This window comes from Physella acuta, unplaced genomic scaffold (assembly GCF_028476545.2).
Source record: "Physella acuta isolate Inbredline_101_S28 unplaced genomic scaffold, ASM2847654v3 ptg000017l, whole genome shotgun sequence".
In the NCBI taxonomy this organism is placed as follows: domain Eukaryota; kingdom Metazoa; phylum Mollusca; class Gastropoda; family Physidae; genus Physella; species Physella acuta.
In genome coordinates, this window is record NW_026731537.1 from 2563837 (window position 1) to 2591088 (window position 27252).

The window sequence follows — 27252 nt, forward strand, 5'->3', positions numbered from 1 at the left end:
GCCGCCGTAGTTTAAACCCCCTCGATCCGCCACTGCATGGGGAGGGGGGGGGGTGTGGTAACGATAGTGGGGAGGTAAAAAATTGTCAAAAAAGTCATTTAATGATGATTCCCCTACCCTACATATTAACAAATTTATATCTATAGTTCTGAGATAGGCTATCCTAGTAAAATTTAGACATATAGTTCTAGAATCTGGATCTAGTCTAGTAAACTATAGATCTAGATTCTTGATAATTTTATTAAGTTTTTGCACAACTCAGCGGTGAGCCCAGTCTTCCGGTATGAAAACAGTTCCTCCGACAAATGAGATTTCACCACGTTTAGCGTTAACGGCCCGGTGGTGTTGTGGAATCAACTAGAAAGTTAAAACTCATCCAATTTTTTTTAGTAAGTAGATCTAGAGTCTAGTCTAGATCTAGAATATAAATATAGAATCTAGGACTGTTACAAAGTAAATTTGAAACTCGTTTACTTTTTGATATTAACATATGACAGAATCTAGAACTAGATCTAGATCTAGATCTAGATTATTCAATTTCTGGTAATCTATCGTTGGTAATCTATCGTTTTATTTAGCGTAATCAATTCGGCTGCAGTAGTAATGTGCGGGGGTAATCTATCGTTTTGGGTACGTAAAATCGCCCGCGGCTATTAATGTACGAAAACGTTACCTCATTGTCAAGGCTGTAATAGAAGTATATTGTGAAATTTTTGTGTCAAATATTATAGATTAGGTTGTCTTATTACAATTTTTAAATTAAAATTTTCTGTCACTTATCATATATCATTACAAACCATATCACTTACTGGTTAATTTGAGATCAAATTTAATGGTCTAGCTTAATTAGGGGCCGAGAAAACAAACAAAAACAAAATGACCTATTAACATCTTAAAATGCGAAACTCTTTTTCGCCATCAAAAGATATCAAAAAGTTACGTTGGTTTGTGTTTTCCATTCGTAGCATGATGTCATAGCAATTACGACAACATTGGGTATTTTAGTTACCAAAAAAAACCAAAACATTTTGTTAGAAATAAAACTTTATATTCATTATGTTTATTAAGGAAATATCAGACATATTTATTATAAATTCTATGTACAATGTACAATTTAAGACATTAGGCATTCCATGATGAATTGAACAATCAATACCCATGAAGATGACAATAAAATTAATATCCAAAACTAAAAATAGATCTGACAGAAATCTAGATCTAGTCCTTCTAACTGTAACGACAATACAGTATTATTAGGTAAGATGATAAATAAACTTTTTTTTAACTTTAAAATTAAATACTCTATAATTAATATTCTCTTCTGTAGTAGCATTAGGTTAGGCGAAGTTTTTTTTTTTTGTTTTTTTTTTTACCAGCTATGCGTAGTAAATCTACAGTCCTGTAAGCTTGCGTGAACTTAAAATGACCCTAAGTTGATTTACAATTTGCTTGGTTTATGAGGGGAGGGGTGGGATTGCCCACCGACGATCTCTACCAGCAATAGTTAATGCTGTGACGTATGTATGGTAGGCCTGCTGAACTCACGGTGAACCCTCGACCGTATCAACATTTTTCTCCCGCAGACAAGAAAATGTAAGCAGTCGATCTCGCGAGCGATGCGAGCGACGATGTTTGGAAAATTTTGAATAATTATTTTATAAAATATTATTTCGTTCAAAAATTTTTTTTTTGAAAAAGAAAGAAAATAAAACCGCTCGTGGCATTTCCCATGTGAAACAATAAAATAAAGCACAACTGATTTACGTCGGATTCGAACTCGGAGATTCTAGGTCACCTACCGCACCGTTCTGTTTACTCTGCTACACACCACGATATATTGGAAAATAAAATATTAGACATTTTGTATCAAAAGATTGCTAAAACTAAAAGGAATTAATTACTACTTCATTTATTGATATCATTCTACGTAGTAACTGAGTAACTGCGTAAATTTTACACACAATACCTATATTTTTAACTAACACACAGCATTAACGAGGTTGACCAAGTCTAAAAATAAAAAGCCAGTAGGCCTAATTAGATCTAGCACAAAATAGGCTCGGAATTAGCATTGTTTAAAATACAATACTAAGGCCTAATTAAAAACTGCATATAATTTCATATAAATTATACAGTCGGGTAGGCCACGAAGTATTAATATTAACAAGGTTAATGACCGGTCACGAATTATGTTCAATGAAACTAACAGTGCAGTCGGTCTACTTGGCTTGCAGTGAAGAAAAAAATCAATATACTTATAAAATTACTAATACTTTAATACAATAATAATGCCCACAATTTCTGCACATGCTAAAACTGAATTATAATTAAATTACTAGACTTAACAGTGCATTCCGCAAAAAACAAAAATTAGTTGTTTCTATCTGACAACTAGCGTAACAATGGCGTAACGTTGCTAAAAATAGCAGCGGCATGGTATTTCTATGGGGAATTGAATTTAGGAAGAAGGGAAGCAGCATCATTGTAATTAATCATGGTAAATATCTCAAATATATATTTATCTAGGAGCTGTCGAGCGCTGATGCCCGGAGGTCGGTCGTTTTTCGTTGCAGTTCAGTTCCTAATGAGAGTGCTCCATAAGAAATGCTTGTATTAATTATTACTACATATCTCGCAAATGTTTCTGGCATTTAAGCCATAGTATCCATTTCCTTAGCATTTCGCATTAAAATAGTGATGAAATATTGCTAGATTAGCAGTTTTTTCGTTTTTTGTATATAGGACCCCCCAAAAACACTTAAAATGCGAAAACTAAAAGAGCATGACGTTTCAGGGTCAGGTTCTGACTTCCGGTTTTGGTAAGGAGATCGACTATTATAGATAAATGAATAATAAACCTAAATCAATGGCTAAATATATCAATATAGGCCAGAAATTAACTTTAAACAGCAGTGTCTGCAAGCAAGATTTCCTATATAAACAGCAGCCATTTGTAAAATAGAGTGACTTCCGCCTGAATCTTGCGCTTTAAGTCTATAAAAATAAAACTTTAACAAGATGGCTGCTATAGTAAATGAGCATGGTTGCATCTGTTGGAAACATCGCTAGTCTTCATTTATTACTGAAAAGTTTTAATTCAATTGTTTAAAAACAGGTACATAAATGAAACAAGGAAACATTTTTGTATTTTTAAAACATAAATCCTCCTCAAAATGTGAAATAATTATTAAAATGTAAGGAGTCACCTGTTTTTCACATTACTAGTCGCGGGTGATTTTACGTACCCAAAACGATAGATTACCTGTGCGGGAGAGGTAACTGATGAATATATTCGTTTAAATAAGTATAGTTAAGTCAAATTTTACAAAATATAACAGATACTTGATTAAAAATAACAAGCAGTGACCAAAACAATTTAAAATATCATGAAACTAACTTTAAACTAGGTGTTTGAGATAAATATTAGTAGATAAAAACAGCGGCCATCTTTCCAAATAAAATTTAGAGTAGTTTCCCTTGAGACAAATGTCTATTCGTATGTATATTGTGTTGACTTTGTTGTTTAATATACATAGTTGTCTTGTTTAATATAAGTAGGACAGAGGGCCATCTTCTTATCTTTAATTTCAATTGAAATTAAGGTTATGCATGTATGTAAATCCAAGATCTCAAAAACTTTTGGGAGGTCCATCATTTATTAAACCCTTTTGTACTGATGAACTTGTCAATTATTAGGTCGTCCATATTCTTCATAAATGACGTTGGACTCAAAATATGGGACGGGGTAAAATATTTTTTAAAAACATGATGAAGAATATATTCGTTTTTGTTAGAAATTGTGATTACGCCTTCGTTCGGGTATAGTAGAACTGCGATATGATATTAAATCATCATCTTGCTTTTAGTGACGATTGGGGGAAAGGGAATTCATCGGGAAAAGTATGACGTCATTTATGGCGAACCAGGCTGTCGCCTAGGGCTCTGTCCTTAGGCGGGGGGGGGGGGGGGACGGGCGCCAAAATGGGTTGGAAAAACAAATTGAAGGTTTGAGGGGGGGGGGGGTGCAAAACGTAAGCTTGTCCCCGGGTCGCTACGCCTCTGATAATACGGGGGCATGAAAAAAATTGCAGAGGGGGGGGGCGCTTTTATTAATTAAATAACCTGGCGCCGGCACTGTTTATAGGTGATCCATTTAAGCCTAGTTGTTTATTTTGTCTGTAGACATTAGTCCTAGGCCTACACTTTTTCTGAATTAAGATTATTGTGTTTATAAAAATAGTTTTAAATTTTAATTAGTTACATCTGAATACCACATGGGCTTTTTTCTTTGCCTTCTGCTTTCATAAGTTTTTTGATTTGTTCAATAGTCGATGTTTACCCATCCCCACCATCCATTATTACAAAAACAAAAAACACCCACTATGTAGTGATATCTCCCTATAGAAAAAAAAACTAGATCAACCTATAGTTCGTAGGAAAATTAGAATCTATCACTTATTCGTCTGTTAAAAAAAAGAAATACGTTATTTTTCTCAACCCCGCCGTTTCATCCCCCACTTAGCCCAACGTCACCAAGTTCGTGGCGCGCGTGACGTCATTTGTCATTAGGCTAATGTTAAAGAAAGAGATGCCGCGTAATTAAAAAATTCAAAACAGGCACTATTGCGTTGAGACTTTAGCGACGTTTAGTCCAACGAATAGATCTAAATGACTTTAGTACGGTATATTATATTGGTGTTTAATTTATTACAGTGGCATGCTGTGCTCCCTCTACTACACAAATTCGCGTGCTTTTAATTTCTGCAACCTGCTGCTCTGAGACGTTCGGCTCTAAAATGCCCGTGACAAAGCGGCTTCCGTAAATACATTTAGGCTCCCGCTCCCACCTATAAACTTTGTCTGCCGATTAAGCTCCACGCAAAACTTTTGATTGATATGTGGACATAAGCGGCGCTAGTGGTGGTGTCAACAGGGGCCTCCCTTCCCCCCCCCCCCCCCCCCCCACCCCCAAGCTCAGCTCTTAAAGGTGCTCCGCACTTCATAAAAGACAAAATTGATGTTCAGAAATTGTCGGACTCGGGCGTTTAGCCGACTGCCGTATTCCTAATGCACCGTCCACTGCTAACACTATTTCTATATTAAACTCAAGCCTATACTGAGCTCTGGCTTTTTACATTAGCTGCTGTCGTATTAAGGGTTAATCTTTTGTTATGCCCCATGTCGCGAAACTTGCTGTTTTGTCCAATTTTACCTGCAAGCAAATAATTGTCTTGGATTCTTGTCGAATATCGTTGCCAGGAGCTAGTTGCTTTGAGCCTTATTGTCAGAAGTTATTTCATTCGGAGTCAATGTAGTGCGTCCTATTTTCGTCGGTAGGCATTTAGTGGCAGGCCCTTTTTGGCGGGGATGGTGTGCTGAGGTTGTTTAACACCGCTAAGGACAACAGGCTTGCAATAGTTATGATCATTCGTTATGAGTAAAGGTATGCATGAAAACGAACGCTTTATGTTCCTCATTTTCATTGAGCACAGCTTTATAGAAGTCTTCCATAATTGACGTCACTCATCCCCTCCCCCCCCCCCCCGATCACCCCTTCATTATAGGTCATAAATTGCAGTCCTACGTAAATTGACGTCACATTAGAATAGCATATGTGACATCGTTTATGGACAACCCCATATTTCTCATTTTGGGTATTTGGTATCAACATTTTGACAACCAAGGTTGTTCAAAATGTGTATTGGAGGTTAGGACTTGACATCTACCATAAATGACATCACGCACTTAAGGGTGGAGTAACTAGTTTTGAGACGACGTTTTACGCGGGAAAGGGGAGGGTTAAGAAACGTGAAACGTTATGTATTTGGCCTAATACAAAAATGCTGAAACAATTCTTTTTCGTTCGAATTATGGCTTGACTTTTTAACAGCAATAACAGGCAGGGCAAAAAAGTAATTTTCAACATTACGACTATTTCGTGACGGCGAAAATGGGGGGGGGGTTACGGTGAAGAGATGTCAAAAAACGTGACGTCATTTATGATTAAATCACTAATTAAAGGAAAAAAGCATGAAAATATGAAATGAAAATAGCAAACAAACAATAACACAAACAATAACAATTAACTCAAACTAATATTTAAATAAACATTAGATATGTAGTGGTAGCTATATAAAAATAGGGAGTTTCTTAAAAAATTGCATCTCATAATCAGTCATAATCTATAATAATAATAATTCTAGAACTGATGTTTATTGTCAGTCAATTAAAGTTTAAATTGTTTAAAGGGCAGAATTAAAAAAAAAAAACGCATGCTTTGTATTTAAACACAAGACAGACGTTTTTAATAGCAAACATCAATACATTTCCATACAAATAGAAATTAAAGGGAAATGACTCAAAATAATATTTTCTTAAGATGGCCGCTGTTTTTAATAGCAAATTTAGTATCTGAAACATCGTTGTTAAACCTTAATTTCATGACATTTTTATTGATTTAACCCTTAAATATGGTTTAATATTCAATTATCTTTAGTATTTTAGTAGAATATGCAAAAATATATTCATATTTAAGCCATATTTATTAGTTACCTTATCCCTACATTACTAGTGACGACCGAATTGATTACGCTAAAACGATAGATTACCCTATCGTTTTAGGTAGGCTTGCCTACGTAAAATCATACGTACCTAAAACGATAGATTACCCTATATTGATATATTTAGCCATTGATTTAGGTTTATTATTCATTTATCTATATAATATTTGACACAAACATATCACAATATACTTCTATTACAGCCTTGACAATGAGGTAACGTTTTCGTACATTAATCGCCGCCGGCGAAATTAACTTTAAACAGCAGTGTTTGCGAGCAGGATTTGCTATATAAAAAGCGGCCATCTGTATGTTAGAGTGACTCCCCTGAATCTTGCGCTATAAGTCTACAATAATAAAAAAAATAATAAACAAGATGGCTGCTATAGTAAATGAAAATGAGCATGGTTGCATCTGGTGGAAACATCGCTAGTCTTCATTTATTAGGCCTACTGAAAATTTTTAATTCAGTTGTTTAAAAACAGGTAAATAAATGAAACAAGGAAACATTTTTGTATTTTTCAAAACATAAATCCTCCTAAAAATGTGAAATAGGCCTAATTATTAAAATTTAAGGAGTCACCTGTTTTTCACATTACTAGTCGCGGGCGATTTTACGTACCAAAACGATAGATTACCAAAATTCTAGATCTAGAAATATAGAATAATCTAGACTAGAATCAAGATCTAGATTCTAGATCTAGATTCTAGATCTAATCAATTCTAATCTAGAATTAGAATCTAGAGTCTAGTAGATGTATTCAATTATCTAGATCTAAATATTTTTAATATAGAATCTAGATCAGTGGTTCCCAACCTTTTTCGAGTGGCGACCCCCTTTTATAAAAATTAAGTGACCCGCGACCCCCATAGAATTAAAAAGCCGAAATTATTATGGAAATTAATAAGCACTAAAATAACATTTTCTAGTAGACTTTTAATATGAACAACTCTTGATAACTGTTTTAATACCATGAGTAAAATTGCATACTATTCACTAAACATTCGCGGTAAATTTTTTAAAGTGTTTTTTTTTTGTTAACGCCAACCTATGTCATTATCATTATCTTAATTTTGTTTTTAATCGAAAAATAGTGTTGAAAAAATCTATTCTCGAAAAGTCAATCAATTTTACGTTTGGGTATGAATGGTGAATACTACACAAAAAATTGAGTGTGCAGTTTTTTATCTTACGCGGAATCATTCTACAAATCAAAGCATTCATCTTGCAATTCATCGTGAATGCTGGCAACATCAAGGGAAGTAGAGAATGGGTAATGCGTAAATGCATTTCAGCTCAGAGAAATAGCGTTGCAGTTCGTTTTCACTTTATTCAAGATGCCCAGAAATTTCTTCTTTCAAAATTTTAATTATCTCACAATTAGATTCATGTACCACACTGCAGAGTTTCTCAAATTTACAATATTTCCAAGATTTATTTTCTTCGCCTATATTTCAGCTTTGATAAAAATGCCCCGAGATATTCATGGAAAGTGATAATATTCGTTCATTTTCCCTGAAGCTTCAGGTTATGCTTATGTTGATGTTCGAACACATCTGCTAGATATGATACTCTCTCCAACCACTCTATGTCGTTTTAAGCATACCAAAAAGTCTTGTTTCCTTTGCACTTCCAAGAACAGTTTGATTTCAGATTTCAATTCAAAAACACGATTCACAACAATTCGTTTGACAGCCAGCGTACTGTAGTGTAGAAGAGCAGAACCTCGTGATCTATATTAATGTTTTTGCTCAGTTCTTTGAAGGCTCCAGATTTTATATAATTTACGACTTATACTAGCAATGGACTCTTGATGTCCATTGGTTAGGGCAGTGGTTAGGGAGCTAAATCTTTTCTGTTTTCTGAAAGCCTGATTTTGACCTAAACATAGATGGTGCACCATCCCTACAAACACTCACAGCTGTTTTAACCCATTTTAATCATCCAATTTAAAAAAAAAACAACCTATTTATCTTCAACATGCAGCGTTTGATGAGATTTTCTCCTATTATGTTTTTTTTTTTTTGCTTGGCATTTTCTGTCGCGACTTCATGTAATGCTTGCACTAATGCTGTGTTTCCTAGGTGAAAACTTCCTGTTCGATCAAGTCTCTCACGTTTGCAACTAGCTTCATACCGACGAAAGAACTCCATATCTTTTTTGGTGTGTTTCGAATTACTCATCTCAAATGACGTTTTAGTTTTGAAGATTTCATAAACTCGTGACTGAGAACAACTTTGTGCCGTACGCTTTGCTTCTTCTCTATTCCCTTTCCAGTGATGTTAATAAAGCCGAATTTCAAAAATTCATCTACATATTTATGCTTTGTTTCAAATTACTAAGGTTTAGTATACCAGTTGGCGACCCCCCAGAAAGCCCTTCGCGACCCCCAAGGGGGTCGCGACCCCCAGGTTGGGAACCCGTGATCTAGATCTAGTCTAGATTAATTATAGATTCTAGATAGATTTCCTCTGCGCGGTCAAGCCACGAAGCGATCATGGTCTGTTTATTGCTTCGTATAATATATAATTGGATGTTTTATACGAAACTACCGATATCTCCTGTAAGCATGTCCATTTCTAAATATATCTAGGTCAAATTCTTTTGTTTTCTCCTTCTGGAAGACAAGTTTTTAAATTTTCAAGGTGATGTATGACGTCAGCTGGTGATCCCAGTTTCCCCAGATGAAAACACTAGGCCCGGGATGAAACAAATAAAACCAACCAATCAGAGCTCTTTATAATTAGTTTAACTATAAATAGTTAAATAGCTTCTACTTATGTGCGGGACACTGTAAGGTATACTATAGCTAAGGCTATTAAAGCAACCTGAGAGGTCACATGGGGGTGGCCGCAGCTTGGATAACGATTAGGGTGGTTTATCCTCGCCGCATAACCAATGACTTGAGCTAGACTAACCTAGATCTAGATGCTCTATATTTCAAGCTAAGTCTAGAATCTGTATAGTTTATACATTTTTCTGTTGTTTTAAATTATTTCGATCATCTACTTCTTCTAGAACTAGTTTCTGTCTCCACATACAAGCATGTCTAGGCAAATGTTAGGTTTTGTCTTGTTAGTAATTGTTACGTCCCTTTGTTATGATTATTAAAGTTGCGTCCCTTGAGTTATCACTGGGTCATCCGTGATGTGTAGTTAATAAATTTTTTAAATTTGGTTTTGCAGTCTATTAATTAATAATACAATCAACAAAACGTGTAAAGGTGTAAATTATTTATTTTAGCTATTAAAATTGGATTAAGACGTATAAAATAAGATCGTTACGCAGGCAGGTGCAGGCGATCGCGTGAGAGCTAAAAAAAGGGGGGGGGCGGGGGAAATATCGCAAGTAGTGAAGCCACTAAAACATGAATATCTCAAATTCTATGCGTAGGAATACAAAATGACTTACATATATTAGAGTAGAAAGGGCAGCAGAGTAATACAGTACTTTCGGTTTGTTTCTGTGTGAAACGGTTACAAAATAGTGCCCGATGAAAATCGGGAGTTCAGAATGTTTTGCTATGTGTGATCGCGTGTGGAAATCTACTCTAGATCTAGTAGGTAAGAATCTACGGTAATCTATCCTTTTAGGTGCGTAAAATCGTCTGAGGCTAGTAATGTGCGAAAAAGTTACCTCATTGTCAAGGCTATAATACAGTGATTCCCAAACTTTTTCGAGTGGCGACCCCCTTTTATAAAAAGTGACCCGCGACCCCCATAGAATTAAAAAGCCGAAATTAGTATGAAAATTAATAAGCACTAAAATAAGATTTTAAGTAGACTTTCAATATGAACTACTCATGATAACTGTTTTAATACCATGAGTAAACTTGATTGCTATTTACTAAACATTAGCGGTTAAGTTTTTGTTAACGCCAACCTTTGTCATTATCAACATTCAATTTATTTCTTAATTTTGTTTTTAATCGAAGAATAGTGTTGAAAATCTATTCTCGAAAAGTCAATCAATTTTACATTTGGGTATGAATGGTGAATACTGCACCAAAATTCTGTGTGCAGTTTTTCATCTTACGCGGAATCATTCTGCAAATCAAAGAATTCATATTGTAATTCATCGGGAATGCTGGCAACATCAAGGAAAGAAGAGAATGGGTAATGCGTCAATGCTCATCATTTTTCAGCTTAGAGAAATAGCGCTGCAGTTCGTTTTCAATGATTCAAGATGCCCAGAAATCGCTTCATTCAAAATTTTAATTATCTCACAATAAGATTCATTTACCACACTGCAGAGTTTCTCAAATTTACAATATTTCCAAGATTTATTTTATTCGCCGCTTCACGTTCACCTCCGGTTAAGCGTATTTTATTATAAACACAACCAAAACACCCAAAAACGTTAGGATTTTAGTATTCATTCAGGCACTTAAAGGCGGTCAAAGTAGCAGTGGAGGTAGGACAGAATGGTTACTTTTATGCCAATAGTGCTCATATGATTCATTTGTCTGGAGCCAGTATGACAGGAGCCGATTTGTCCCGAGCCTATATGTTGAGAGTCAATATGACCGGAGCCCATTTGTCAGGATTATCATTATTACTTTTATTGTAATATTAGAGTTAGACTGATGACTGATCAAATGTAGACTAGATTAATTCTATCTAGATTCATCAACCTAATTTAGATTTCAATTTAGAAAATAGTCTCTAGAACAAATCTAGAATCTGTCTAGAAATCTGGATTATTATACTAGTAACTATATCTAGAATCTCTAGTCTAGTTATTCTACTATTATTCTACTATGGAATTTAGCTAGTAGATCTACTTTAGACTCTTGAGTGATAAGTTTTGTCTGCTTTAGAGAGACAGGGGTTTAGTCTAGCTAGTAGAATAACTAGGATCTATTCTTAATTTTAAGTTGATCTTTAGATTTGGTAGATCTATTCTTAACCCTTCTGGAGGTACCAAACCCCACCATGCATATTCACAGAACCCTTAATAGTTATTTTCTATAAAATCCTATCATGAGGTGGATTTCTAATTCCAGTGTCCAATTATGGCACAAAAAAAGAATCTTCTTAAAAAGGGTTGTTAGGTTACTGGTAGTTAACTAAATAAATACACTTGCTAATGGCAGTGCAAACCCTAACCACAACCTCAGCCCTACCATACACCTAACCTTAATTTCTAATCATAAAACTAGACGTGATTATACAATACTACAACTACTACTACTAACAACCTAACACCTATTTTCTGAAGAGTATTATCGGACATCTGTATCCTCAAACATCCATGTCTGGTGTGTGTCTTGACCTCTGCCAAACCCCTGAGACTGCCTAACTGAACCCCATGGGTTTGGAATGAACCCAGGTTTAGAACCACTCTTTTATAATTATATTGTAGATTACTCAAACTCTAGAATTAGAGTAGATCTAGATCAAGACTTACAGATGTACTTTTTGAATGTAAAGGCCTGTAATTAAAAGATAATGCAAATGGTGTTTCCATGAAGTAAATAAAGCATAATTTCAAAATAAAATAAAGTGGTTGGACATAGTACTGGCTATTGCTTTGAATTCCATCTTTGATAGAATATCCTAGCCTACATACATTGTTGATCTATATATAAAATTTTCTTCTTAGAGACGTTAGAAAACAAGCTGTAAGCGCGCCTTGCATTCCCCCCTTCTCTTCCTCTCTAGGAAGCTGTGGTTCATGCTAAATGTTTACAATCATAGAGCCGGGTTTAGTGACGGCTATTAGGGGCAGATAATTTAGTTTGAAATGATTTTAAACTTAGGGGAGGTAGCTAAGAGGAGGCTGCTTTCACAGGGGGGGGGGGGGGTTGGGGGAAAGGAGGGGTGTTATCGTCCTTAACGACTTACTGATAGTGTGGTTTAAAGCAATTATTTTCAGTGACAGCACTGGTACTGTCAAATTCACAAATTATGAATTACTGAAAAGTAGAAAATAAAACAACTAAATAGCGGCGTATGATACGCCGTGGTTCGGCTCGTATTCTATATTCTAATTTTGTTATGACAATTGAAACTGATTGGCTTATGTGTTGGTTCTAGGGAAGTGCAGTCTCAACCTTCCTGGCAACATATTTATTGTCGACTTACTAAATCACATTTTTGTTTTGTTTTTCAGAAATGAAGGCTTGGTATTGTTTGTGCATTGTTAGCATTAGTTTGCTAATATTAAGTGCTGTTTTAGTATCAGCAACTGATTTTGAAGATGAGGAAGAAGATAAGGATGATGGTATTGTAGAAACAGAGGATAAAGAGGAACCACAAATCTTCCATAAAGAACGGGTAGTGAATTTAATTTAAGCTTGTCATTTATTTTATGCAACATGTAAATGTAATTGACCTAGTTAAGTTAAATATGGATGACTTAATGTTTTTAAAACTAAAACTGTTTTTCTTGCTAATAAATCAATTTTTAATTACAGCCTGTATATGAAAGACCAGTACCCAGTGGTCAAACATATTTTTATGAACCATTTGATACAAGAGCAGAGTTTTTAAAAAGGTGAATAAACTCTGAAAATGTAACGTCACTGTTGATTTAAGTTATCTTGTTGTTACTTTTAATTATGGTAAAAACTCCCATCTTGTGCATTTTCAATAAATTCTTATCAGAAAATTTATCATTAATGCAAAATCATCAAAAATGTTCATATTCTTTTAATCACTTTGAATGAATGTATAATGTAAAGACCAGGTTAACTAAGACAATATTGTTATTAAGTAAGTTGTGGATGTAATTGTTAATAGAAGACTCAACAGGACTGGATAGTTTCAATCCATGGTTTATTGCACTAGCTTGAAAGACACAGATGACAACTTTCACAACTTAAATGAAAACTACTAGATCATTATTCACAACAACAGATGAATACCTTCACACCTTTGTACAACATGACGAAGACTGTCCTAAATTATTTTCCCTAGCAACAAGATCCTACTCTCAAATGTCACATCCTTATGTGCCTCATAACACAGTCACAATCTTTTATTAATATAAATCATTCCACAACACATACTCTCATACCCTTGCAATATCTAATATACCATTCATAAGAAATATAAACTATGCTTAAAATTTAAAAAATGGCAGATGGGTTCAATCACAAGCTAAAAAAGATGGAGCTGAGGAACATCTTGCTAAATATGATGGTGAGTGTGTTCAAATACTTTAAATTGGAAATGCATTTTATAAATACATCAACAGCAGGTTAGATTACGTAACATGTATTCTGAAAATGAAGTATGTTAAATTGTTATTGATTTATAATTATTCTGAATTCTATCTTCTGCCAAGTCATTTATTTACGTTTTAGACAGATTTCTAGTGATATATAATAACCTGTTACCGTGGAATTAGATAATTTATTACACATTTGTTGTGTTAACATGGTATCCTTGCAAGTATAGATGTTTTTTTTTTTAAGGTGTTTGATATCTTAGTGATGAAATTTGTAGGCAGTTTATTTATGTAAAGATTAATTTATTTCAGTTTAAAGTTTAGAGGTTAATATGTTTTGCAGGAAAATGGGTTATTGATGAACCAAAGGAGAGCCCTATTATCAATGATTTAGGACTGATTCTTAAGGTAACACTTTTGACCATTCCAAATTAATACAAAATTATTTAGACTTATGAACCAAATAAAAAAAAAAAGTAATGGAATGTTTCAGGGTTTTAAAATTTTTTAAATATGGTTTCAGGGTTGTTAAAATTTGGAGATTGATTTTCAGGATTCGCTTAAAAAAATGAGTGGCGCCCCTGTATGAAATAAATGACATAGGGAGGGTGTGGATTAGTTGTAGATCTCAAGACAGAACCCAAAATTCTTGAGTTTGGATCCCAGGCTAGAGTCTGTAGGACATCACAGAGTCACCCAGTTTTGATGGATCATGACTCGCGCCAGGGAAACAAGGGAGCTTTGCATAGTTCTGACACACTGTCCTCTTGTATGATGATGTCATTGAAACTACTTCATCTGCCCAGTGTCTTAGGCACATACAGGAAAAGATGATGATCAAATTACATAGTCAAAGTTTCACATTTCACCATTAGTCCTATTTGACTTATTCAATATTTCAGTCTAAAGCCAAGCATCATGCCATTGCTGCAAAGCTGGATAAACCATTTGAATTTAATGGAAAACCATTGATTGTTCAGTAAGTTCATAACAAAACATTTTTATAATGTTGATTTAAGCATATTCCTTTAGGGGTCATCCATTTATGACGTCCACAAAACTTTTGAATTTTAGACCCGTCCACATGAACCCCCTCCCCCATGTGGATGACCACACAAATTAAGTAAATCTCTCAAACCATGCTACCAAATTACTAATTCAATTGCAATAATTTGTATCTGTACAATCTGGAGAAAGCTAGGAATTTAATTTTAGAAATTATACTTTTCTGGGATGTTTGTTAGTCTACAGTGTGTAAATTTCCTGGCTTTAGGACATTACCCCCTGACATTCACCCCCACCCCCCGACATTACCCGCCTGAGCAATTACCCCCTCCCCAAGTTCAAGAATGCTGACGAACTGGGGTAATGCCCTATTCCCAAACTTCCCTCTGTGCATGTGCTAAGACTCTAACATTGTTCTTTATTGGAAAGAGTTAACACGCATAGACAATGTGCACCTCTCGATTTTACACACTATTTTTCCTAACTGTAGTCTGCGGTTGGAGGCAGTCATAAAATATGTTTTATTTAAGAGGGTGGGTTGGGTTACTGGGGCTGTAGGCTAAACTTTTTGATGTCATTTTTGTCTAGCTATTAATGATTATATGGTTTGGGGTAAACTTCGCTAATCAACATGACATCATATTATTTTTACTGAACGTTACAGACACTTCACTCTGCATGTGTTTCCATAACAAATCACCTCTCCCTCTTTTCTGGTTAGCTCTACACACCTGACCACGCGAGCACATTCTACATGCCCCTTTTTTTTAAATTTCTAATTTAAAAATGTTATTTTGAATTTATTACTTGGAGAAAAAATAACTAGATATACATAGTCTTAGGCTTTGACACAAAATAACGATCTAGGCCTACTATGAATTGGTTGCACGATTTATCAGGGCCTAGATCTAGATCTAATTGTTTTTAAACTTTGGTTTCAATTCTTTGAAATGTTTAAAGATAATCTTGAAATACAGTGAATTGTTTTAGAAAATGCCGCTACCAATACCCCCTTGCGATTTTAAAAATTTGTCTCTTTTTTTATTTAGTCTGGCGGTATACAGTTACATCTCTGATTCTACCATTGAGCTGGTGTTTTTTAATACGAGAACTGCCGAGTTAATTCATATATTTTATATGCAGCAATTTTTTTTTTTGGGACGTGGATGTCATGAATGGATGACCCCTTACTGTCCTGTTCATCAGAGATTTTTGTTTTATTTGTCATTATTTCGAATTGTCAATGTAAAAATTTGTCTTGTAGCTTTTTAGCTTAAAGTTGTATGTGCTATTTTAAAATATTATTTATAATAGATACTTTGGTAATGCTTCATTTTTTTACAGGTATGAAGTGAAGTTTCAGAATGGTATTGATTGTGGTGGTGCATATATTAAACTTCTATCAAAGGGAGAAAACCTTAATTTGGTATTTAACTCCATATAAATATGTGTTGAATAATTAGGACTCCACATGTGCATTTAAGAGCTTAAATTTTCACCTTATAGCTCATTTTATTTCTCAAAATACAATCTTTATTCAGTTTTAAGATTTATCTCCTATTTCTTAATGTCCTTTATTTAGAAATCATTTACAGACAAGACACCATACACCATAATGTTTGGCCCAGACAAATGTGGTAATGATCATAAGGTAATAATAGTTTGCTTATTTCAACTAAAATAAATAACATATTTAACAGGATAAATGAGACCCATTTAACAGATTTACGATTAAAATTGATATGCTGTTTTTTTTTTAATAAATGTTTTAAATTTTATTACAGCTCCATTTCATCTTCCGGCACAAGAATCTTAAAACTGGTGTTTTTGAGGTATGCTTTAGGACTAGTGTTTTTACTTTATTATATAATTCTCTTGTTAAATGCAATGATAAATTGTTATAGTGTGTTTTTTTTAGGAGAAGCATGCTGAAAAACCAACTGCCAAATTGGATAATTTTTTTACGGATAGAAAGACACATCTGTATACATTAAGTAAGTTAATTACACTTTGGTTTTCTATAATTACCTGTAGTTTAGATTTATATTTTATAAATGTAATACTGTCACTTGTCATAAAAAGAAAGTCAACTTTTTAAATATTTTATTTAATTTGTTACTACTAGGATAGTTAGTTTATTCATATTCACTAATTTGCACATTGCATTTTCTAAATAATATTTACTTTGTTGAATCAAAATTAAGGCAATTTTTTTTACAAACATTTTTGTAGCTGTAAATCCTGACAACACTTATGAGGTGAAAGTAGATAATGGAGTAGTCGCTTCTGGAGATTTACTAACCAATTTCAGGTACATAGATTAACCATTTTATTTTTTAAGCTACATATTTTCATCCATTTGTAAGATTAATATATTCACATTACTCATATTTTATTCAAAGCCCTCCTGTAAATCCACCCAAAGAAATTGAAGACCCTGATGACCAAAAGCCAGCAGACTGGGATGATAGAGAAAGGTTTGGTTCTTTTAATTATGATTACAACTTACTATTTTGTGAAAGGCGTGGAATTAGTACTTCATAATTGAGTTCGCAAGCCTTTATATTTTAAGCTACTTTAGCTAGTTTTTACTCCCTTTCTCCTCTATTGTTACACAAGGCCAGAATCTTACCCCTAAAAAGATGTCACAACGTTCCTCCACCCCATCAAATAAATGTAATTCTAATTTTATATTTACAAATTGCAATAAAGTATGCTGTCAATTTCTTCAGCCTCATCCTCTTCTCCATTTTTTTTTTCATTAAAAAAATATTCTGAATATTCCACCTACTCAGGGGCTGGTAAATTACAAAGTGGTAAAGATAACATCCTTTCATAATTATTTGAAGAAAAAAAAATGTTTTATACCCTCAGAATCCCAGACCCTGAAGCCAAGAAACCAGAAGACTGGTAAGAGTTTCTTTACTCTTCATTGCTATATTGCTCTAGGTGATTTGAATGTATTGAAGAAATAATTGGATTAAATTAAAAAAAAAATATTCCAGGGATGAATCTGAACCAGCAACTATTATTGATGAAGATGCAGTAATACCCAGTGGTTGGTTAGAAGATGAGGAAGTATATATTCCAGACCCTTCAGCTACCAAGCCAGCTGATTGGTATTAGCTATTTTTAGAGTTGTTACAATTTGAGAAATATTTCTTTTTTGTATAAAAAAAACTATTTTCATTTGTTTAATCTAGTTCATATTGTACTTTAGTTAGTATAACACAAAAATAAGATAGAATGTTTTATTAGTACGAAAGAAAAACTCAATTTTTTAATTATTTATTTAATATTGAACCATCTTTATTTTTGTTCAAAATATAGGGATGATGAAATGGATGGGGAATGGGAAGCACCACGCATTGGTAAGTTGAATGTACAAAAAAGTATAAATGGATTAGTCATAGAATAAGAGCTTTAAATTTTGGTTGAAATACACAGCATCTTCTTTTAAAGATGTAACTTTTCGCTTTTCTCCAGGAAATCTGTTTTTCCCATTTCAGAAAATTTACAGTGTTGTCTGTATTTTCCTATTAACAAAAAAGCTCCTCTTTAGTTATTTTACTTCACTTTTTTGCTTCAACAAATGAAATATCATAAATTTTTTGAGAAATTTACCTCCTCACCGCAACCCACCCACCCACCCGCTTGTAAAAAAATTCCACTTTCTGCTTCTTTGCACTTTTCCTGCAAGATTTGGTTATGGTTTTAAAATGTATAAAAATATTTCATTTAAGACAATCCCAAGTGTAAGGATGCTGCTGGCTGTGGCAAGTGGGAAAAGCCTAGCATTCCGAACCCAAAATACAAGGGCACTTGGAAAGCTCCAATGATTGAAAACCCCAACTATAAAGGAGAATGGAAGCCAAAAGTAATCCCTAATCCAAATTATTTTGAAGATAAAAATCCTTACAAGATGACCCCAATTGTAAGTAAAAAGTAGAACGTGCTAATAGAATACCGTTTAGTTAGACTCAGCTGCTGCATATATATTATCTATTTGGCTGTGAAATTTATCATTTATTGTATTTAAAAATGTGTCCAAACGGCTTTTTAGCAAATTAAGTTTTGAAATAATTTTACAAGGAGATGAGCTTTTAAAAACTGTCTTAAATGTCATTTAACTCCGCTGAAACTAAATTTCTGTTCTTAGGGTGCTATTGGCCTAGAGCTGTGGTCTATGACAGACGATATCTTGTTTGACAACTTCATTATTGCTGATAATGAGACAGTAATTAATGAATTAACTGCTCTTACTTGGGAAGTAAAGAGCGTTCAAGAGCGAGCAGCAGCATCCACTGGGGTGAGTAACTGATGATTAAGTAGCTTCTTCTTCGTTCTTAATTTTTAGTGTTGGAAGGGATCGAGCCTTATCTGCCACAGGGTTTGAACTCGAAACTTTTAAAAAAAATGTATCAACCATGAACTTTTGCAGACTAGACCACGCCTCCATCACAATTAAGTAGCTAACTCGCTATATATCATAAAGTTGCACTGACCCCTTTTGCTCAACAATTGAGTAATAGAATCCCATCACGTTTTATCACTTGAAGAGGTCCAATTGGTTTCTTCTACTTGATATAGCCAGTAGGCCTTTGTGAGGATGCAGCTGTCACTATGTGACTTCTGAGTTGACTTAAACTGGCTGGCTGGACTTAATGACTGACTTCATATTTAACTTCATTAACTTTACTGACTTCACTTTGATGACTGACTTCACTTTGATGACTGACTTCACTTTGATGACTGATTTGACATTGACTGCTGATTTGACATTGACTGTTGATTTGACATTGACTATTAACTTCACTTAAACTTGATAGACTTCACTGACCCACTTAGACTGACTTAACACTGACTTCAAAGACTTAAACGACTTCACTTTGAAAAGACTTCACTATGACTTCAAAGACTTCAACGAGGGTGCAAGTTGAAGAAACCGCTGCTCTACCAAATGTGATAATGGCAGTTCTACCACCAAATGTAATGCAGGGATTGTAGAAAGTTTTATTCTTTATATAACTGTAATGCTCTGTCATGAACATATGGTATATATTCTTCCTACGGGGATCGTCTCTTCTTATGTGTACGCCTGGTACAGTGTGGAATCAACACAAAAGGTCTAATTCAATATAATACAGTTCTTTATTTACACATCAAATCGACTCCTACCCTACTACACCCTAAAACATGACTATCTAACCTCAACTAACACTTGACTTCTCCCTACACACTCCCATGATTGTCCCTACTATCTACATTTTAACTTCTACATCTTTCCCTAGCGCTGGCAATCTCTAACTGCTGACCGTAACTGCTTCAGTGGTCATCTGACTGTCTCACGTGACCCGTCATCTCCTGGTCTACCTGACTACGCTATGCTCTGTTTCGGCTAACTTCTACTTGACCTCTATAACTTAAACTTGCTTTATCACAGCCTCTGTGTGAAAATAACTTGAACCATTTTATTTCTTGTGACAGAACTCGTAACAAATAGATTCAACATACCACATTTTGTGTCCTTTTTTGCGGCTGTAGGTGTTATAATAATAATATGTGGAATTTTATTTTATTAATGGAGGTGGCAGTGAATAATCTAAAAAATCAGGGATGTGTTTCCTGTACAGACAATCAGTGTTTGTTTTACGAAAGTGAAACTTAAGATTATAACTTACGCTTGATAAAAATAAATAGAAAAGTAGCCATAAACTCAAAAATTATTTACAAGTTGATTGCATTTGCAACATTTATAACATTGATTCTAAAAATTTAAAATTTCTGAATTATTTTCAGGATTTAATTTTTTTTTATAATTGTTTTTTTCTTGTCTGCTTTGACTTTGACAAAATATAACTGAACACATTTTTTAATCCATGTCAGAAATAATTATCACACCCAACTCGTCAAACTCTGCCGCCTCCATTGTCTACTTGTCCACAATGATTTTACACAGCTCTACCTGAATATTAACCCGCTGCCACTTCTTATGGTAGTGCTCAATAAGTGATAAAGAGCATTAATATCTTTCCAGAAAGATAAACCTAATGTGGAAATGTCTTGATTAGCCAGTTTTAAAAAATTTCTATGCACTATCCTATTTCTTATCCTAGTGTTTGAACATCAGTATCTCACAGATTAACTGTTCAGTAGGTTGTCAAAAAAGTTCAGTACCTATAGTTGTGAAGTTGTCTAAGATGCAACTGAACACAGCTCTATTTACCTCAGTGCTTACAATAAATATTTCACGATTTCTAACAATGTGTTTCTTTTAATTCATTTTTTTCCATAATTAATTAATAAAATGGGGGAAAAAAATTAACTTGGTTATAACCATATGTAAGTAAACACACTTTTTTCCACAGAAGGCAATTGATGATTTACACTCATGCTTTTTTTATTAAATCATTTTATGCAAAATAACTTATTTGTTATATACCCCACATGTTCTCTTCAGCAAAGTATAATGCAGGCTATTAAAGATGCAACTAATGAGCGTCCATGGCTATGGGCAGTAGTCATCCTAGTTGTTGTATTGCCCATAGTTTTAATAATTACCTATCTCTGCACTGGCTCAGTTAAGGTAACTGAATGGTGCAATTATTAAAATTGACATCTTTGGGCCTGTTTTGATGTAGTTCAGAATCCTAAATATTGTGCACTAATCCTTGTAGGAGCATGCTTATGTTGATGTAAATTTTGCTTTTCACTTGTGTTCTATCCTATTTATATTTGAATACAAAGCATTTATAGTTTTAAAATGTTGGCATTTGATGTTCATTTAAAAATATATTCTAACTATATTAAATTAGTTGTTAATTCTTTTATTAAATATTTTGAGATTTAATACTCATAATTAATTTGAAGCTGAATTTAAATATGTGCATATTGTATAAATGCTTTGTTGAAAATAATTTTTTTTTTATGGTTGGATGTACCTTTTTTATTTGCAACTTGATTTTTCTTTAACTTTATTTATACATTTTCTGTTTATTATGGTGTGCTGACAGAGTTGGTGGCAGGCAATAAAGAGCTCCACTGATGAACGACCATGGCTGTGGGCTGTTTATATAGTGGTTCTTCTTCTGCCAATAGTACTTTTATCAATCTGGCTCTGTCCAAAATCAGGTCCCTTGAAGGTGCTTCCTTGTTTGTTGTTTAAAATTTTAGTGCTTGTTAGTATAGTGCTTGTGTTATGTTCCCAAAATTGCTTACTTCTGATAGTCTAATTTTTAAGCAATTATAAATTCATTGAAATGCAAAACATAATTATTTTAATTATAATTAAGCATAACAAAGTTACATTTTACCTACATTCTTTTTTAGTTAAAGGATTAACAATTATTAATGCTAAACAATTTAAATAATAATAATTGATTGAGTTTGAATATTTAGCCTCTTGGGGAAAGAGATTGCAACAAGTATTCAAAATGTTGCTCAAAATCTGATATTGTGTGAAAATAATTTTTTAATCTTACTAATGAAAGTGTAATATACATATATGTATATTGTTCTTGATTTACTGATTAAAACTAAGTGGGCTGTCTATAATTATTTGTTTGTGTTGTATTGCAGTTTTAAAATGTTTTTTTTAGCATGTTACACGCCTTCACTATTTTTTACTTTTCAAAGTTGTGTATAATTAAAATTTTATAAATAAACAAATCTTTATAAAGGATAATCATTAAAGTTTAAACATAGCTTTTCATCAATTACATTCTTTTCTTTTTTTTAAAGTGGCCTATTTTTAATTTTTAAAAATTTAATATAAAATTCATGAAATAAAGTAAGTTTAAAATTTTAAAAATATTCTTTTTAAATGCAGAGAATATACTTGATTACATTTCTTTTCCAACAACAGCCTGAAGATATTGATGCTCACAGAAAGAAGTTTGATGATCCTTCCCCTGATGATGAGGTTGATGAAGTTAAGGATGAAGAGGCAGAAAAGACAGAAGAAGCTGAGGGAGTCACAGCTGAAGCCCCAGATGAAATTTCTGAAGCTGGAGCAGGAGGAGATGGCAATTCACAAAATGAAGAGGTATTTATTCTTGTTTTGTAACAAATAGCTCCTGATATACAAGTATTCTGATTTCATGTATTGAACAATTTAAATTACATCGCCCATTTTTTTTTCTTTAATAGGCAGATGAAGGAGATGATGAAAGTGAAAGCAAGGGCTCACCTAAGTAAACTTAATTTGTCTTTTAAAATAGTAGAAATGTATTTTTTTACAACTGGATATGCTTAATTAAATATTGTAGGATTTATAATTCAAGAATTAAAAGAAAAGTTTAAAAACTTGCATGCAATAGAAATATAATAATAATAAATATAAAACAGATTTCTAAATCAATTGTATTGTATTTGGCTTTTGCTTACTGTTCGGCAACTCATTAGTCAAGTGATAATTGGGCTTGTTGTGTGGTTTATGAGTTTACACACTTTTTAAAAAAAAACTTTTCTCAAACTATAAGTTTATAAAAGAATATGATTCTGAATTTATTTTTTGTTGAAAATTTCCACGTGACAAATCCTTACAATTATTAAAACGAAAGTCTCGAGTTCAACTGTGTAGGATGTCCCTGAGCCCACCCAGTTCTGATGGCTACTTGACTCATGTTAATAAATAGTGCTGAACACTTGTTTTAAGCATGCTTTGTGTGGCAGATTTGAAATAACATTTTTTTTTTTTCAGGAAAACAAACAGCCCAAGAAAAAGGAAGACTAGAAAAGAATAATTGCCATAAGTCACTAGTGACATTTGTATTCTGCATCTGTCAAAAAACAAGATATTTCTTTGCATCATATCCAAGTTGTCATTTAATGTGAAATGCACATCATTCATAACATTTTAACACCATTCAACATGCATTATTGATCACGTAAACCTGCTTATGTTAAACCTATGTATTTTGATGAAACAAATCTTATAAAAAAGGCAAAATGTCAAATAAAAGGACAATATGTATTATTATTATTATGCTCAGGAGCACTGTGTTGATTTACAAGTTAGTGATAGGTTTGATTGGTTGGTAATGTGAGATTTTAAATTTACAATGTTGAATTGTACTTTTATTCAAAAGATAAGTGAAAATATTGTTTGATGAGAGGAGTATTTATTTGTTTGTCAGTGGAACCGAAAAAAATAAGTGCATTGCAATACACTTGGCTCATTGATTAACTAGAAATATTCTTTGTTTCATGCCTGAAGTAACACATTTGAGTTAAGTTTGAGAAATATGATTATTAGTGAATAATTATTTCATGAGTAAGGGATCTCAAAATGAAAAATATAACATTGCTTTTGTAAAAGGTATTAAAATTGTAAAGATAAGAATGGCAACTTTTAATTAATTTTGTCATCCAATTGGAATTTCATTTTTAAAGTGACTGCCTTTAGTTGTGATTAAAATCTTTACTTATATTTTAGAAGTGGTTTGAAACTGAAATATAAGCTTTTGAAATGGGTTTAAATGATTCAAATTTTGTGATTGATTGATATTTAGTAAATGTTCCAATATGAAATGAGACTAGATGTTGTGTGTAAACATTAGAATTGTATTTTATTCAGATTCATATTTTACAAAAAAAAAAAAATCTAAACCTATCTTTTTCCTCATTTTTTGTGGATTTATTTCATTTATAAGCCCTCCTACCTGAACAAAATATTCTTGCTGTCGTAAAACAAAGTAGTATAGATTCATATAGTTCACCACTTGTATACATGTTTGCTCTAATTGTGGGAATGCAAGTTACTTAGTTGATCAGCATACATTTTTTTGCCTAATATACATGTTTTTAGTTAGCTTCAAATGCTGTAATCATTTAATATTTTATGGTTACAAAAAGAACTTTATAACTGAATGAGACTTGAAAATAAATTTGAAACATAAAAAGATCTATAGAAAATTAGGTGCAGGTGTTATAAATGTGAAGGCTTGAATGTGGAATGATTTTTGCTGCCTTGCCATGGACACTCACACTTCTTAAGTGTCTTGTGTGGGCCTCATCAGCAATGCTGTGATAATAAATGCTTTGCTCCATCTATACATGTTTTTTATTTTTTTAAGACTCTGTAAAGCCTAGTTATCTTAAATATTTCTTCTGTTTGCATACCCCTATTTGGACCCATTTATATTTAATTTCATAAATCCATAAACACTTATTGTCAAGATGCATATATAGATCTATGTATATTGCTATCAAATATTCCCTTAGGTATGTTTATTTTTTACATCTTCATTAGTCTGTTTAGTTCTGTCTTGTACCTATAAACAATGTAATGTAATAATTATCTCCTCCATGCTTGTATCACTGGGTAGAAAGGTTATTTTGGTCTCACAAATATTTTTAATTATATAATGCTCCACAGATTTAGTTTACTTTTAACTTGTTCAAATTAGTTGTTGAAATGAAATATATTTTTACTTTCCAGTTTTTATTTTTCTCTTGAAATTGGACTTTTTTGTGTAATTGCTGCACAAAATAATTCAAATAGTGTCCCTCTAATGGTTTGTTTTATTTTACAAAAATTTTTTTTTGTTTTAAATCACAAATTGACACTTGCCATTAGTAATCTTAGATGTAATTTCCATATAATAAAAAATTACTGACTTGCTCTATGTATCAATTATTTTCTGCTTAAAAGTTGTTTTTTATGCATGCCAATGGAATATATATATATATATATATATATATATATATATATAACCTTTTAAAATACGGTTTATAAAGTAAATTCCTGCATGGAGATATTTTGGTCTGCTTAATTTATCAGACATAATTTAACAGAAAACAGATTTTCTATTTTTTTAAGTGTGTATGTACTATTTTCATTGTATGTTTTTAGTTTAATGTTTAATATAAAATCATTTAGCACTAAAACAGGTCACACGTCAGTGGCTATCAAAATTCTAAATAGTTAAAAAAAAAGTTTTGTCTTAAAATTTATTTTGTTAAAAAAAATGCATTCCTTGTTACCTCACTAGGCATTTCTAATAGAACTGCAGACTTTTATGCATCAACTGGACCACTTTATCAGTTAATGCACAAGTCACGTGTTCCTATTTGCTTCTAAAGTTTTTTGTTTATTCATTTTTAAAAAGTAATTCAAATTCCTTAATACCTGTTTAGAAAAATATCTAAAATAAATTCATTCCTTTTATTCTCATACCTAATTTTAAGTTGGAAATGCATGGGGAAAGTATGTTTATATTTTGTTAAACATATTGTATTTGTATCATTGGTATTGAATGAGGTTTTCTAATGCAGAATGAATAAAAAAAATAATCATCTTTATTTACAATTTAAAATCAAATTTTGGTATTTGAAAAATGCATCTCATATACTTGTTTCATAATAAATGCCATATTAAACAACAGCAACCGTGCAATAAAGTTACTTAAAAACACATTCTGTATTAGTGCTAGTCAATCTTTAAAAAAAACAACTTAATCCTGAGGTTGCTTTTGTTTATCTTACCAATCACACTCAATTTTAAATGTTTCTATTCTATTTTGTCCTTGAGTTTGCCCAAAATCAAGACAAAAAATGTTAGTTGTTAATGTGGTTGTTTTTTTTTTTTAGTATTTTAAAGCTTATTTTAAATTCTATGCATTTCATTCCTGATGTCATACTTTGTTAACATTGGAATAGTTGAATGTTTAATAACCAGAGGTGCTTTTTAAATCCACAGTTCTCTAAGTTATTGAGTTCATTTTATATTGTCACTTTGTCATTAAAAGTATTAGGTTTAATTTACCAATGAGATTTTGTGTTTACTTATCTGTTTGGTGCATTGTTTTTTAAATTTTATGTATACTTAACCTTTAGGTCTTTGTCAAGCTCTGCAATAAAATATTAAAAAGAGTTCTCAGGCCTACACACAGCTTTTCATCATTTTAGCTATATAGGTTGCTATGAAAACATTTTGTTCATATTTATCTTGGAACCAATGGGTCTTTCGTGTTTGATGAATAGGATTTTCAAGTTGTTACATAATGAATGTAATATCTTTTACTTACTAGGCTAGTCAGTCCACATTTCCAATGGTAACTTGAAATATATCCAGCAGCTCGTCTCATTTTGAGTTGTGAACTTCCTAATCATAAGCTTCTTTTTGGTGCTTTTCAATAAGCAGACCATATTGTCATAGAAAGTCTGGTTTTGCTTTTAAAAAGTTAACATATTTCTCTTAAGACCATTTTCCAAAGATATTTTTTGTATTGCATATTCAGGCAATCTAGTGACAGCATATAACCTGTTTATCCTTTGTAAAAGGGCTTCAGTGTTGAATTGCAATATATGCAGTAATATATAGAGTTAATTTATTAAAATAGGTTAAATACAAAAGGTTAAAACCTCTTGGTGTTACCAAGACAAAAAGAAACTGATCTATTTTTATCTTCCAACATATGTAATGGTTGTGTGATCAGCACCATACATTTACAAAAATAATACATACTTCCACTAGCTTATTCAGTATCAATCAAAATTGGCTGACTTCCT

At 32.7% G+C, this 27252-nt stretch overlaps 1 protein-coding gene across 3 annotated transcripts; it reads left to right on the forward strand.

Moving 5' to 3' along the window:
• The first annotated feature begins 261 nt into the window (after positions 1 to 261).
• On the forward strand, positions 262 to 26509 carry LOC131938001 (calnexin). 3 transcript variants are annotated; one of them, XM_059295815.1, is made up of 21 exons: positions 262 to 389; positions 12676 to 12839; positions 12980 to 13059; positions 13648 to 13706; positions 14078 to 14142; positions 14637 to 14713; positions 16084 to 16165; positions 16322 to 16390; positions 16524 to 16571; positions 16658 to 16733; positions 16972 to 17050; positions 17142 to 17216; positions 17614 to 17649; positions 17745 to 17858; positions 18070 to 18110; positions 18483 to 18673; positions 18899 to 19048; positions 21200 to 21325; positions 22604 to 22783; positions 22888 to 22931; positions 23441 to 26509. In XM_059295815.1, exons 2-21 carry the CDS (start codon positions 12678 to 12680, stop codon positions 23481 to 23483), a joined length of 1797 nt encoding a protein of 598 aa, XP_059151798.1. In that variant the 5' UTR covers positions 262 to 389; positions 12676 to 12677; the 3' UTR covers positions 23484 to 26509. The 3 variants fall into 3 exon arrangements, with proteins under 3 accessions (XP_059151798.1, XP_059151785.1, XP_059151790.1); XM_059295802.1 differs by lacking the exon at positions 21200 to 21325 and adding an exon at positions 21753 to 21881 and having other exon boundaries at positions 263 to 389; XM_059295807.1 differs by lacking the exon at positions 21200 to 21325 and adding an exon at positions 21753 to 21881 and having other exon boundaries at positions 285 to 453.
• The last annotated feature ends 743 nt before the right edge of the window (positions 26510 to 27252 follow it).